Below are 14,425 nucleotides of genomic sequence, written 5' to 3'. Positions count from 1 at the left end.
CATTTTTTATCTGCGAGATTTTTCATTTGGATCTAGGGAAATTCCATAATTTTCGTGCGAAAAAAATCCCATTCCGCATCATCGAGAGGGCCTACGAGAATTATCTGCAATTAGAAAAAGTTAACATCCGCACATTAGGTGTTTTGACTGTATGCGTCGGCATGTATCATTTCTTTTATTCTTTTTTTAGAATTGAAGGATTTTTTTATTGGGCGAGTTCAAAGAAAGATTTTTTGGCGTACCGTGCTCTGTTTTTTTTTTTTTTCATTTTAAGGGATATAATTTATCGTGGACGATAATTCAATCAAAATATAATTATCCCAAAGTCCAATAAATTAAAAAAAGGTATGCTATGCTTGCTTCTTGATATCTTTAGTTTTGGTCAGAAAAAGAGGACCCCGCTAGAGGAACGTGGTGGAACATTACAGGGAAAGATCATGGATGATTCTTGCCTTCAAAGCTCTGAAATTTTCAAAGTTTTCTTTGACAAGTCTCCCTGGGTGTCTGCTTCACGCGGTCAATTGCAGAGATCTTCTCTTTGATCTGTGTATCTCGGAGTGGAGGGACCAAGGGAAGATTTTAACTTGATCCAGAACGCCTCATCTGAATACAATATTAGCAAGTCAAGCACGACTTGACTTGTGGAAAAGGTGGCACGTCTGATCGGATCTGCTCATGTATCACGCTCGCAAAGTGCACCGTGAGTGGTTAAACGAGGAAAGATTTGATCTTGAATTCGAAGCACCAGGATAAGACTCTGTACAGCGATCGGCTCTGTTTCCCGCATCAACAGTCTTGGGTGGACAATCGTGAATGCGAGAGGAGGCCCTTTTGAACTGTAGCTTTAGCTCTGGTCCAAAGGCCATTGGACGCACCTGAAGAGTTGCCCTCATGCATAAAATACAATCGAGAAGGTCGGTAGAATATGATGATTGCCTCGGCACGCAAAAGTCGTAAATAGAATAGTGGAACAGAGCACCTTCTTTGCTTGTTCTCGAATTCAAAAATCAACACCCCCCCAAAGAAGATCCTGCGGATTCTGGATGAAATCTGTCGGATCTTGCTTTCCAAACTGTCAAAGATTTATCCTCCCCCACCAGGGGATTCTTATACCTCTCTCCCACTCCGAAATGGGTTCCCATTTGAAAATTGACCCACCACCCTGTTCTCTTCCTTCATCCTTTTTCTCCTCCTCCTTGTCATTCCTCGCTGCTGTTGCTCCTGATCGAACGCCAGTCGAAATGGGTGTCACCGCGGAGTCGCAGTTTCACGTCTTGGCTGTTGATGACAGTCTTATTGACAGAAAGCTGATTGAGAGGCTCCTCAAAACCTCTTCTTATCAAGGTAGCCGTCTTTGATGGGTCCGTTCGATTGAATGAATGAGCTTTGGGTCTGATATTGTTCAATCTTTCTTAATTTGTTTGGTTCTTATGCATTTTGTTCATGTTCTTGGTGGGTGACAGTGACCGCAGTTGATTCTGGCAGTAAGGCTCTGGAGTTTCTAGGCCTGAATGCGGAGCAGGCCAGAAATTCACACACCACCTCTGTCTCTCCAAACTATCATAATCAGGTACGCTTCAGCAAGATTGTTGTCTTGTATTTGGTTGTACTTTTTGTCCCGGCTGTATTAGAATTCAAATGGTTTTGCCCTTGTTCATATGCAGGAGATACAAGTGAATTTGATCATCACAGACTATTTCATGCCAGAAATGACAGGCTATGATCTCTTGAGAAAGATCAAGGTAATATGGGTTTTTTTTTTTTTTTTTTCCGGTCTGGGTTACGCTTCTTATGATTTAAATGTTCCATTGTTGATTGGCCACGCAAAAGTCTAGTGGCTGTGCTCAAGTTGTGCTAGATCCAATTCAAATCTCTCACCTAGTTTGGCAATACTTAATGCAGTATTACCCTAACTCCCAGCAATTAATGTGTACTTGCCTCTATCTCGAAATTCAAAACTTTTTAAAGTTATCGGCCATAGTTTTTCTAAGGACACAAGAATTTGAGAACATGCGATGATTTTCTTTTCTTTTTTTTTTTTTTTTTTGGTCGAAAGCATGCAAGGATTTTCTTCAGGAGTGGAACTTGTAGCTAATTATTTAAATTAACTTCTTAATAGTTATGGCCCTTACAAAAATCTATTCAATGAGCAGGAATCGAAAAGTTACAAAGACGTACCAGTTGTGATTATGTCGTCTGAGAATGTTCCCTCAAGAATCAGCCAGTAAGGGGAAAATATTTGCTTTTCCTTTAATACTTCAAAGTTCAATTATGTTCCATGACCATGGAATTTGACATGACTTGATGGCAATGCCTGATCAGATGCTTGGAAGATGGGGCTGAAGAGTTCTTTCTCAAACCAGTTCAACTATCAGATGTCAACAAGCTTCGACCCCATTTGTTGAGAGGGAGATCTAAAGAACAGCATCCCAACAGCGAAAAGAGGAAGGACAGGGAAGAGATCTTATCACCTGAGAGGACAAGAACAAGATATGATGTCCCTGAAGTGTTTTAGCTGAGAACTAGATACAGCTAATGCGGGGTTCTTGTGGTGAACACTCGCAGAGAAAAGAACTTCAGGGTAGCTCGTTGAGATGTGGTCTATGTAGATACTCTTTGTCTTGTCTCTCTCAACTATAGATCATACAAACTTAATGGAGACAAAGAATTCTGGTTAGAGAGGATTCTCTCTAAACAAAACTTTTAGGGCATTATCTCTCTCTCTCTCTCTCTCTCTCTCTCAATTGGGCATTTGAATCTCCTGATGCACCCAAGACCATTTTTTTTTTTTAAGAATATAGAAAAACTCGAATGACTGTCCATATGCTGTCATTTTACTCTTTGTCCCAATTAAGATGTTTCTGGGACAATGGTAGTTTGAAGTAATCTGAGGCTCTTCACTACACAAACTGAAGCTGATTCTACATTAACTATTAGAATCGCATCGAGGAAGACTCGGAGGAATCCTGAGGAATTCATCACCAAAATTAAACAACATCCTCCCACATTAACGTGGTTTGTATGAATGGTGATCCTTAAGACATGTTAGTGAAAGGATGGACTCTAAAGGTACCTAATAATTTTTCAAAGTAATCCATGCTCTTTGAAGCTCCGATAAGACAAACGTATTACTTGTTCTGAATACCAGTATTTCTCTACTCTGGACAAGAAGGGAGAATGCTCTCTCTTGAAGCCATAAATTGAGCATCATCTTCAATACATGATTAAAGAATGTCATCAACAGATGTTGAGTAGTTATTGAGCATGTCATCAACATGGACGGAAACTGGACGATAATTAGTTTCAGAGTTGATAAGTGACACATTTCAAATTTACGCCACCTGCTCCTCTCACGAGTCACGACCTACATTATTGACTAACAAAACTTAGTTTACTCGACACAACCTATGTACTGCAAGATTGATTCTATGATCCATATTTCCAAAAATGACGGACAAGGCATTGAGGATACGACCTCTGGACATCTATGCAAAGATCTACGCTTGGTGGGGAAATTCAGCCCGAGACCAGCTTTACCACTATGCTGACAACGTTTAAGATGGTAAGCGGAACCCTTAAGTATTGGGTTGCATTGATAAGACCAATAACCTGCCCTTTCAGTGACTTGACCTTGCCTCCTGGAAATTCTTGGAAACTCCACCCCCGTGGAGTGAGGAAACGGTCCTCGTTCAATATTGCCAGCGCATTTGCAAAGAGCAAAAGGCCTTCAAGCAACGTCCACAAACCCATTCCCTGCATCAGGAGATTTTATGAATCAGTTGCTGAAATTGTAGGCTTGCATCAACAAGAAAAATGCATGATAATCAAGGCAACTGGTTCCAAAAGCCAACCTTCCAGCATTTGCTTAACACTGTGATGTCCCACTTTCCAGTTAAATAAGTAGCAGCTAATTAAAGCGAGGGGAGGGTAACAAAACCACAGCAGATACTATTACACGGTTCCATCCATTGCCACTTTGGGAAGAAGGCTTTTCGTCCAAGATGGTCATCAAATTACTGTTCTTTGCATATGCCTCTTGTTGAAAAACAAACACAGCATCACATAATGGAATGTTACAGATATCGCTTTAGGAATGTTCAAGTGCAAATGCAGGATTTATCGGAGTTTTACAAAATGTTTCCTTTTTCCTGGACGAGTTTTGCAAGATGTCGTCAAAGCGAGGGCTTAACGATGTCTTGTCCATTTTGGTTCTATGACAGCACATTTCTCTTCTTGATTCTCCAGACAAGAGTACAACATAGTTCTATCAAGATCAGACGGAGAGATGGTACATCAAACAAGATCAGAATAAGAACGCGATGGGCCAACCAGTTTCATCAACAGATACCACAAAGTCAAGACATCGCATGCAAAAGCACTGAGCTGCCACCTAAATTGATCAGCTGTAAGAACAAAGCACAGTTCCAGGATTTCCTGTTCATAACCAAAAAGAATGTGAAAATGGCTATAGCCATCCGATTTGCGTTGTGATTGAAATGAAAAGGGAGGAGACTCACCCCAATTCTTGAGACCGAAACGCGCGAAGCAAGCAACAATTGGAAGGTCGAAGAAAACGAAACAGAGCAAGCTCTTTCAACAAAGCAAGATCAGTTTTGATCCGGCGACAAGACAACTGCTTTGAGTCCGGTTGTTAGAAACGGGACAATTTCATCCATTTTTTTAAGGCTGTGCCAATCGACCCCCGATATTTCAACTTCTTCAATATCCACCCCGACATTTTGGAATCTGTTTCAATTTGCCCCTGCTTTTGAGTCCGATCAAATTCTAGGCAAAACTTCAATTGCATGCCCTCACATGACTTTCATGGTGCCAGCTACGAAGGGCACGGATTTGCAGGAAATTCAGGGGAGCTTACATTTTGCCCCTATGATTTTACGATTATTGTAGAATATCCCGATACAAAAGAATTTGTCCAGGTGACTTTATCATGAATTTGACGATCAAGACGGCTCCTTTGTTTCGGGGTGGAATTTGGAATTTCTTTCGATGAACCAAGAATTTTTCAATAAGGTGTCCAAGCAAATCCGAAAAAATAGCAGTCCTCTTTATTCAGTTTAGGCAGCTAAAACGCCTTCCCAGATCACAAGGAGAGGTTCACCGTGGGTGGGGAAGCCAAGAGATTCCATAAAAACCATGCATCATGCCATACGATGAATATGAACCTGCTTCTGAAACAGTCCATATTACTTTACAAGCCATACTGTGGGCACTCCACCTCACTCTCATCAAAGGGTAGGATTCGAACTCCCACCCCCCTCTTTCTAAATGGGAAGAGTGGTCATTGAAACAATTCTCCGATACAACGCGAAATTGTTAGAAAAAAGAAGTACAACCTAAAATTTATTACAAACGGATCTTAATTTGGACTTCTTTTTTAATACCACGACCGACTGGTATGGCCCATTTTTTAATACAAACTACACAGCTTAAAGGGATACCATGCGCAAACAAAACTAGAATACGGCATTAAAATGCATTATACACCAAATTAGTCGTCCTCCCCTTCCATTCACATCCACATCTTCAAACAAAATTATCGTCAACAGCCATGAAGATTCAAGAAATTCTTTTCCTTGGACTATTAAGTGCACTTCAATAAAACATCTTCAGAATCTTAGCCCCTTGCCAACAGATCATGAAACTAAGAACCAAGAAGACACAAATAGTGTTTTTGGATGCATTGCCACATAAAAGAGCTCGATACATGTTTTACAGAAAGGAAGAAAGAAAAATAAAATAGAGACCAGAACTACAACAGTAGGAGACAAAAAATTATAATGAAGCCCCTTCAGAATGCGACGAACTTTGACACAAGGAAGTCATTGAGGTGCTTGACCATGTGGTGGAGGACCGGGTGGTGGCGGGGGAGGCATACCAGATTGATTTCCAGGCTGCAAAGAAGATACAGGTCAGCTTCTGCCAATTCAGAATTACCATGCTTCTTACCAAGGCGATCGCCATTTAGAAAAATGACCAAATGCATCAAAGTCGCAGTGGAAAATAATACTACTGATAATAGAATGAGATGATTATCTAGTCACCCAGCAAAATGTTAACAGGATAGGAGTGCAAATACAAGCTTATAAAAGGTAGTGCTTAGAAAGAGAAAAGTTCAAAAAGTTCTCACAGCAGCAGCGATGACAAAAACGAAGCATTTTGTGTCATTAGCCTTCTGTCTTGTATGAAATCTTACTACTCAAAACTCCTAAAGTACTTCAATTAACAGTCAGTAATAGGTATTCACTAGATTTTCTGAAGCAAGATTTTCCAGCATCTGTCACCATGATTAACAATATAAACAAGAACCTTGAACTGCCTCTAAGCTAGCTTCTATCACGATGCCCTCTGGTCCTTTCACCACTACATGGAAGTATCTAAGGTCATGGCAACTGCATCCTCAAGTTACCAACCAAAAGGCCTCTCTTACAATGAACATTAGATTCGGCCAATAACCGAAAATTCTGAAAGGCTTCCCAGTTATAATTCAAAAACCACAGAAGATAGTTCAACAATTTAATGGCGAAAAACGAGACCTTTTTCTCATAGCATTTTAGACTGTCATACCTGAAAAGGATTGAAACCTGGCATCATAGGCATTTGCCCACCTTGTGGACGGTTAAACGGACCACCTGTCGGATACATTTGGGCCCCACCTCCACCCGTTTGTCCTTGCATATTTGGCAAATTACCAGGAAAACCACCAACTGGAGGTCCACCACTTGAGGGCAACGATCCCGAGTGCATTGGGTTCATGCCCATAAAATGGCCTTGTGGCATGGGAGGAACCATCTGATTCATTGTACCTTGCATGCCCTTCAATAAAAAAATAAGCAACACTCGGTGTTTAATGCTTCTGGGAGAAAACAATTTAACCGACAATATAACTCTGGCACAATTAGATCAAGAAAATATCCTTTTTCCAATATATGCATTTGCAGTAAATGTTAGGTAGTTCCTGAAGATTTGAAAAAGGCGCAGGCATTGAAGAAGGTACCTGTGAAGGCATATTAAGTGGAGGCATCTGGGGCGGAGGTCGAGGTAGATGAGGATGAGGGAGCAAAGGTAAATGCGATGGAGGTTGTAACTGTGCCATATTTGGAGGTGGCATAGGCAAGGCAGCCATTTGCTGTGGGAATGGCTGATGTTGTTGCTGTTGCTGGATTTGCTGCGGATTTTGTGGATAAGGTTGCTGCTGATGAGCAGCAAGAAGGGAGGGATGTGGACCAGGTGGTAGAGGAGGAGCTCCTACAGGCATTGAACCTGGAAGAGGCTGCTTCTGCTCTCCCTGAGAAGAAAAATCTAAAGATGGAATTGACAGCGGCATGGCAACTCCAACACCTGGAATGGTCCCATCATTTCGAGACAAGCCTGCACCAAATGGTCCTGGAGTTGTTGGGGTTTCAGGTACAGGGAAATTGCCAGGCATGCGGCCAGCAAGAGCAGGGTTTTGTTCACCATAACCTGCTACAAATTGATCAATGCTTAGTTTCGAGGGAATATCTAACATCGGATGCATAAAATCCTTCAGTATGTGATGAAGCATACATGCTAACTCATGCCTAAAAGAATTGCATTTTCTCATCTCTATATGATAAAAGCAGTAAGTCTACTGTAAACCAGGAAGTGTTCAACTAAGTTTAGTACAGTGGGTCCACAAAACAGACCAGAACCTAACCTTGGTTGGGTCCCATGTTAAATTTATCACGTGGAGTATCACCTGGCCTATTTCTGCACCAAAACTTGGTCGTATGATCATTGCTACCACTGCAGTAAGAACAAAACACGTTTAGTAGTTGAGAGCATCAGTCAGTTACAATTAGACACTACTGAAGAAATCATAAAAAATACAGGTGATTGCAGACAATATAGCACAAGATAGCAGATCACCCAGTTACACCTTTTCTAGCAAATGAAAGGGACTTAGGGTTTGTTTACCACAACTTAGAATTAGTAGTTTTAGCTTTCCCGTCCCTTAAAAAAATTACTGCTTTTCGTTTTTTTAAAAAGACAAAATGCCCATGTCTACGTGTTCTAAAAGATTTGTGGTTTTCAATATCACACAAAGTACAGATGCTAAAATCACAGGGAAAAGCAAAAGGCCAGAAGTATAAACCACCCAAAGCGCACCCATAAAAATAACTCAGATTTACCTGCAGAGCAAATAGCCAATAGGATGCCATGCAAGGTCCCATACACTGTTATCATGCGCGTTGGGTATTTCAATCTGAGGAGTTTCATGCCTGATAAATTGTTTCGGACAGTTAGAAGACACTAAAGACGGCCAAAAACTTAAAGTACAAAAGAAAATAAAATCAATAATAATTGTTGGAATAAGCCAAGGAACAGAGCTGACTAATTAACCAATATGTCCACGCAGTCCACAGAAGAGTGGCATGAAAGTGAATTTACACGCAATTTAAGAGTGACCCGAGGTCAAGTCCCACTAAATTTCTCATTTTAACTTGCTCCAACTACCAACTTCAGTCTGTCCAACAAAACTGTATCTTTTCCTCTTCCTGTTCAAGGTGAGTTTACTTTAGAGGAGGACATGGTAAGTTCCGTTTTTACCTTGCTTCTAGAAAGCAACTTTAGTCCATCTGCAAGTATCGTGTTCTTTCTCATTCAAGGTAATTGTACTTTTACAGATGAGGTCTTAAATTGTTCAAAGACCTTATGTTTTATGTACATGTAGAACATCTATTTGAAGTCCGGGAGTTTCATGCCTGACTGGAAGAACGACTCATACATCTACTAGACATACATTCTACAGAGGAAATAATTCCTCAGATGGCATAAACATGACATTCCATATTTTCACACCTCACTAGGAAAGGGCAAGTCCATCATTAGTTGTTTACTAGACAGAACCTAAGGGCCTCTAGGAAGGGGCAAGTCCATCACTAGATGTTAAGTCTTGTAAAGAATGTTATCAAAAGCTACTGTTCAACCAATCACCTTTTCCACTTCAACTTTGTCTACGAAGTTATGTTAATATAATAGTAATGTAGGTATACTAAGACTAGCTTACACAATTAGTCTGCAAAGCGAAGTAACAAGCTGTGAAAGAACATTTGACAAGGTGGGCCAAATGGTATTTAAATATCTACTAGATGTTTACCCAACAAGCCAATGGAAGATGGATCCATCGAAGCTCCCGCTGACAAAGTACTCCTCATGGAATGGATGCCAAGCCAATGCTATAAAAATTTGAAAAGTAAGTGTTTCAATATGGATAACAAATGTATCGATGTGGTAGAATGAGACATCAACTTTAGTCCAACATACTGAGAAACTAGAGTGGATCTTACTCAACTAGCTCTAACTAATACTTGTAACTATAGCAAGCAACAAAACATTTGGTCATTACTCACCAGTGACATCCTTCCGATGACCGCGGAAGGATTCAAGCTCCTTCATAGCCCTGATGTCATAGAGCTGCAGTCACAAAATAATATGCTTAGTCTACAATCGAAGGAGGGCAAAGCAAAAAATATATCAAAAACCATGGAAGGACAAAGCTTGATGACAATCAAGTATCAAGGCCAAGCCTTCCATTTAATGACTGCCAAATTGAGAAAGTACCTTGATGATTTGATCCTTAGCCGCAGTTAACACCCAGTTTCCATTTTGATTCCACTTGACACAAAGCACGGTATTCTTGTGGCCATGACTTCAACAGACACGCATTACATCTCAGAAAGTATGATGATAAACTAACCCTTCAAAAGTTCAAAGAAACAGAGCACTTACAATGAACAAAGCTCCCTTCCTGATTTAGCATCCCATAGTTTTACAAGATTGTCCTTACCACCTAATATTCGGCAAAAAAAGTGATGATGGTGCCCGAGAAACTTAAATCTTAGGGAAAAGATTATGCAAACTTTGTAAACCTGAAACTAACAACGATTTGGTAGGGTGCCAATCAACGCTCTTCACATCCCAACCATGACCTGCCTGAGTTCAACCCACACATAAAAAGAAGTCTTGGTTTATTGTCAGCAAAGCTGGCATAACACATATACACAAAGACCACTTGTATTTCACAGTAAAGGACTCAAAAGATAAGTTTTCCTGCCATATAATCTATATAAAATGTAACTGCCAGTACCAGGGGAAAAAAGGAAACTTATACATCTGGTCATTCCAGGTGAAAACAGGGAGGAATAGGTCACATGCGTGAAAGCTAGTATATAGGGAACTATTATCCTAAGTTCACATGAAAAATTCAAAAGCTCCATGGTTATTTGACTTAATTGTCTCAAAGTTTGAAAAAACAAGACATCAACTACAGTCTGTAGATTCACCCAAGGATGCATGACCCCCATCACAAAACTAACAACCAACAATTGTCTTAGAGCCATGGCCTCCTTGGTGGAGGAGCCTCCGAAATAAGAACACCAATAAATGGGCACACCAGTTTAGTTGATTTCCAAGGGGAGTTGTACCATTACCAGAAAGTTATTCGATTGATACCGGCTCATAATTGGAATGCACTCCTTTAAACTCATTCTTTCAAAAGACTGATTGTTTTCAAATTAACTCCTTTTACTGTATACACAGCTCTCGGAACTAAATGGCTTGGATGCGCAAAAGTTTTTAAGATATTATGTTCTACAAAACCTATGTCATCTTGCGCTACAGTTGCAAGAAATTAAAAGATGCTAAGCCATTCAACTCTCCTCTTTGAACTCAAAACTAGTCAAACACTAAACAAACTATCAATCTCCATTAAAATGATGTTAAACATAACAAGACGGTTGAAAAATGGAACAAGTACATGAATATAAGCAGTAAGCTTTGTACAGCAGGAAGAAACTCCCAAAAGAATTCTACGGTGACAATTAAAGTGAATTACTATGTTTTTCTTTGCATGTCCAAAGGAACTCCAGAAATTTAGAACATTTATAACCAACAAAAGGTGCAGATAATTCATGCAACTTCACCAAAGCTCAAACTAAAAAACACACCATGCAAATTCCTATGACTAATGTAAAATGAAAAGGCAAGGGAGATAGCTCCATACTGACTATGGAGCAAAAGTAACACAATTTTGCAATAGAGTGTGGTCACATTACCAGATAGCGAACGCTCTTCTTGGCATCGAGCGAAGTCCCAGACTTTAACAGTAGTATCATCAGAGCAGGAACAGAACTTCAAGTCTGTCCTACAGAAGCTGTTGCAAAAGTTCAATCATGACATGCTCCATATATTTAGGGTGCAGGCATAAACAACGCATTCATAAGGCTGACCTTAAGTCTCGAACTGATTCTTTATGAGCAGATTTATTAGCCTTCACATTGTTCATGTTGTTCTGCCAATACCTGAGAGATATTCCCACCAAACACAATTACATAAGTCAATGATAATACTGAGATCAACACATTTGTGCATCCATGAGTTTTGTGTGTGTGTGTGTGGGGGGGGGTGGGAGGGGCAGTATAATTTATATGTGAAAATTTGTCCTCCAAAAAAGGGAACTATTGAATGATGTACTTTATAGCTCCTCCATCATCACCGGAAACCATCCAATTGTCATTGTGGCTCCACACCATTGACCTAATTGCTTGATCATGTGCCTAGAAATCAGACAATGCACCAAAGCCGATTAACTAAACATTCCTCCTGGTTCCTCAAAAACAAGGAATAAAGACCTGGCCACAATAATACCTGAAGAATCATTTCGAAATTGAAGGACTGTCCATTCCAAAGAGTGAATTCGCCGCTATGAGAACCTGTAATGAGACGCCGCCCCGTAGGAGTCCACTTAGAAAGACAAAGAAAAGGTCAGCAAACAATTAGATGAAAGTTGTGGGCCTACCACAGCATGGAAAAGAACTTAAATGACAAGTACTGGTCAAGTTTAGCAGGAAAACCAGAATTTATATGCTAGGTCCAAAAGATGTATAAACTCAAGAAGCAGGTTGTTTCTCTCCTTCAAAAAGAAATATCTTCCCACTCTAAAAGATGATTTCTCTCACCAAAACTCGGTTGATTGAACAACGGTTCTTGTTTACGGACGTATGCACAAACTTTGCAGCAAAGCTTGTAGAAGGATTATCCGAATATGCAACAGCTGGTAACATCTGCATGAAGGATAGGTAGATAATAAAAGATCCTCAAAAATTATCAATTCAACATATAATGGGGAAAGATAAAAAATGCACAGATAATGCCCACATCAATGGCTGCAGCTGGTGTAGGCTGCAACACCGTCCTGTCTCTAGAATCCCTCTGCCACATACGAATCTGCAAAACACAGTTACAAGCTTCACAACCAAACTCAAACAGACTTGCACAGCATCTCAACTGACTAACAGCTTCAGAAAATTAAAAGCATCTAAAGGGAGGTAAGTAATATTTATACAACCAATTCAGAGAAAACAAAATTATTAGATAGAAAAAGCCAAAAATTAAAAGGCATGCAGCTTTTTGTGAAAACCAGAGAGTACCAATGGCACAAGGAGATGTCGAACCACCTGCATTTAGTAGGAGTATGCACAAGGTGGTAAGAAAGATACCTGCATATACCGAACAACAGTGCTAGTGTAGTCAACTGCCCTCCTTTGTGTAAGCTTTCTCATTCTTTTCGCAGCAAAATTATCATTATGAGCTGCATATAAAGACAGAAAGACGAAACTGAAAGGAGATTCTCCTATCATTCTCCTGAGCATACAACATTATTCATAACAGTATGAGAACCCAATAGATCATTCCAGCACTAACTAATATTAGCCTAGTCATTTCTTCCCAAAATTCGTCATTCATGGTATTGCACTTGCATACAATGCATAGCTCCAAAAGATCAGTGATCAATATCTCAGTCTATTTCTTATAATAATGCAGAAGAACTTCTAAATTGTCCATGCCAGTATGAAGAAGAGGCGAGGCAACATTTTTTGCAACGGGCCAACACTTCCAAAGTTTCAGACACACACAGGCACATGCTACTAGCCAGGTAAAACAGAAGCTTCTGATAATTCCGACTTATAAGCAAGAATGCCAATAGCTTAATAGCCAAATCCAATAAGATGCGAACAGACTATACCCTTCGCCAATCCCTAGGGCAATACATTTCTCGATGACACATCCAATGCCACAAATGTACATATGATGCAGACACTGTACCGTCATATGGATGAGCTTGATGCGGAGGAGGCGGGCCAGGCTGGTGGTGTTGATAATCCGGAGGGGCGAGGTTAGTGGAGGAAGCGGAGGGCTGCCTCATCATCATCGGAGGCGGTGGCGGCGGTGGGCCACGGTGGAACTCGCCACCTGGGTGCTGCTGCTGCTGCTGCTGCTGCTGAGGATCGCCGTACATCATGCTTACGGATGCGCGGCGACTGCAATCTCCCGCGAATGGAGAGAGGGAGGGTGGTTCCCGCGGAGTGTGGCTCGCTCAGGTGGACCGGAGACCAGGGAATGGGGGGACCTTCAAAACCCTAGCTCACTTCTGTTCTTCGACGCAGAGGAGAAGAAGAAGAGCGGGAAAGGAAAAAGGAGACTGCATAAGAATTGAGCCCATCAGGCTTCTCTTTTCTGGCCCGGGAAGGGAGCTTCCCCGTTTTATTGGGATTTTCTCTTCCTTTTTTTTTTCTACCGAAATTGGGATTTTATTTTTCTTTTCTTTCGACCTAAATTTGGATTTTGTTTTATTTCATTATTTTTCACTATCCAAATTGTAACTGCAAAAGCGAGGCTCGTCTCGCTTTTTCTTTTTTTTTTACGTTCCAAAACTACCCTTATGTTGGATAAACGCTAATTCCCCCCACTTCATTCCATATTTATCTTGGTTAGAAGGGAGACAAGACATTTCGCACGTAACCATAATACATAGCGAAAAAATTTCTCGATATTCAATTTTTTTTGCGAAAAAATAAATAATTTAAAAATATTTTTCTAAGAAATGATAGCTTCCATTGCTTAAAATAATTAGCCAATAAAAAATATTTTTATTATTAACAAACGTCTAAACATTCTTGTGGGATATGAAAATATTTTTTTCATTTATTTTTATAAACGATACAAGCAATCATTTCGGGAAAATATTTGTCAAGTCATTCATTTTCTCCGAAACAAGCAAAGTCTAATATCACGCACTTTGGACAAGTTTGTTGGTGCGGTCAACGCATGCCAATGTTGACAAAAAAAAAATTCGTGCCAAAACACTAATGAAGTCTCTACTACGAAAGAAGATTTCCAAATGGAATTTGACTTTTTTTATTCGCCACAAATAAAGATTCATTATATTTCTTTCGTAAGTTTTAATGGTAAAATGATATCCGATGCGGTTTTCTTACACTACAGCTAATCTATCTTTTCGAACAGTCCTAAGAAAAACACTCCCTCAAATCGTACTAAATTATCTTGTCATTTAAGTTCGTAACGATTATTCTTTCTCTCGAGT

General features: G+C 40.1%; 3 protein-coding genes across 6 annotated transcripts; 1 reads left to right on the top strand and 2 right to left on the bottom strand.

Annotated features, from left to right (window-relative positions):
- Positions 1-388: 388 nt before the first annotated feature.
- On the top strand, positions 389-2,688 carry LOC115742184 (two-component response regulator ORR9-like). 2 transcript variants are annotated; one of them, XM_030676320.2, is made up of 5 exons: positions 389-1,344; positions 1,464-1,570; positions 1,665-1,742; positions 2,154-2,220; positions 2,323-2,456. In XM_030676320.2, exons 1-5 carry the CDS (start codon positions 1,044-1,046, stop codon positions 2,403-2,405), a joined length of 636 nt encoding a protein of 211 aa, XP_030532180.1. In that variant the 5' UTR covers positions 389-1,043; the 3' UTR covers positions 2,406-2,456. The 2 variants fall into 2 exon arrangements, with proteins under 2 accessions (XP_030532180.1, XP_030532179.1); XM_030676319.2 differs by having other exon boundaries at positions 415-1,344; positions 2,154-2,224; positions 2,323-2,688.
- A 213-nt stretch (positions 2,689-2,901) lies between these two features.
- LOC115742187 (immediate early response 3-interacting protein 1-like) lies at positions 2,902-4,679 on the bottom strand. Of its 2 annotated transcripts, XM_048278437.1 has the most exons (3): positions 4,518-4,676; positions 3,852-4,033; positions 2,902-3,753 (listed from the first exon to the last, which is right to left on the bottom strand). In XM_048278437.1, exon 3 carries the CDS (start codon positions 3,748-3,750, stop codon positions 3,517-3,519), a length of 234 nt encoding a protein of 77 aa, XP_048134394.1. In that variant the 5' UTR covers positions 3,751-3,753; positions 3,852-4,033; positions 4,518-4,676; the 3' UTR covers positions 2,902-3,516. The 2 variants fall into 2 exon arrangements, with proteins under 2 accessions (XP_048134394.1, XP_030532184.1); XM_030676324.2 differs by lacking the exon at positions 3,852-4,033 and having other exon boundaries at positions 4,518-4,679.
- Positions 4,680-5,576: 897 nt separating this feature from the next.
- On the bottom strand, positions 5,577-13,546 carry LOC115742174 (flowering time control protein FY). Of its 2 annotated transcripts, none has more exons than XM_030676301.2 (18): positions 13,147-13,546; positions 12,540-12,631; positions 12,199-12,267; positions 12,000-12,104; positions 11,689-11,784; positions 11,515-11,597; positions 11,271-11,342; positions 11,097-11,194; positions 9,912-9,971; positions 9,772-9,832; positions 9,604-9,691; positions 9,393-9,456; positions 9,140-9,218; positions 8,172-8,261; positions 7,697-7,785; positions 7,016-7,485; positions 6,586-6,834; positions 5,577-5,912 (listed from the first exon to the last, which is right to left on the bottom strand). In XM_030676301.2, exons 1-18 carry the CDS (start codon positions 13,340-13,342, stop codon positions 5,841-5,843), a joined length of 2,133 nt encoding a protein of 710 aa, XP_030532161.1. In that variant the 5' UTR covers positions 13,343-13,546; the 3' UTR covers positions 5,577-5,840. The 2 variants fall into 2 exon arrangements, with proteins under 2 accessions (XP_030532161.1, XP_030532162.1); XM_030676302.2 differs by having other exon boundaries at positions 7,016-7,482; positions 13,147-13,545.
- Positions 13,547-14,425: the final 879 nt, after the last annotated feature.

Source organism: Rhodamnia argentea, chromosome 5, assembly GCF_020921035.1.
Source record: "Rhodamnia argentea isolate NSW1041297 chromosome 5, ASM2092103v1, whole genome shotgun sequence".
In the NCBI taxonomy this organism is placed as follows: Eukaryota; Viridiplantae; Streptophyta; class Magnoliopsida; order Myrtales; family Myrtaceae; genus Rhodamnia; species Rhodamnia argentea.
Note: the sequence above shows the minus strand (reverse complement) of the source record. Positions and strands in the feature narration are given on the sequence as shown.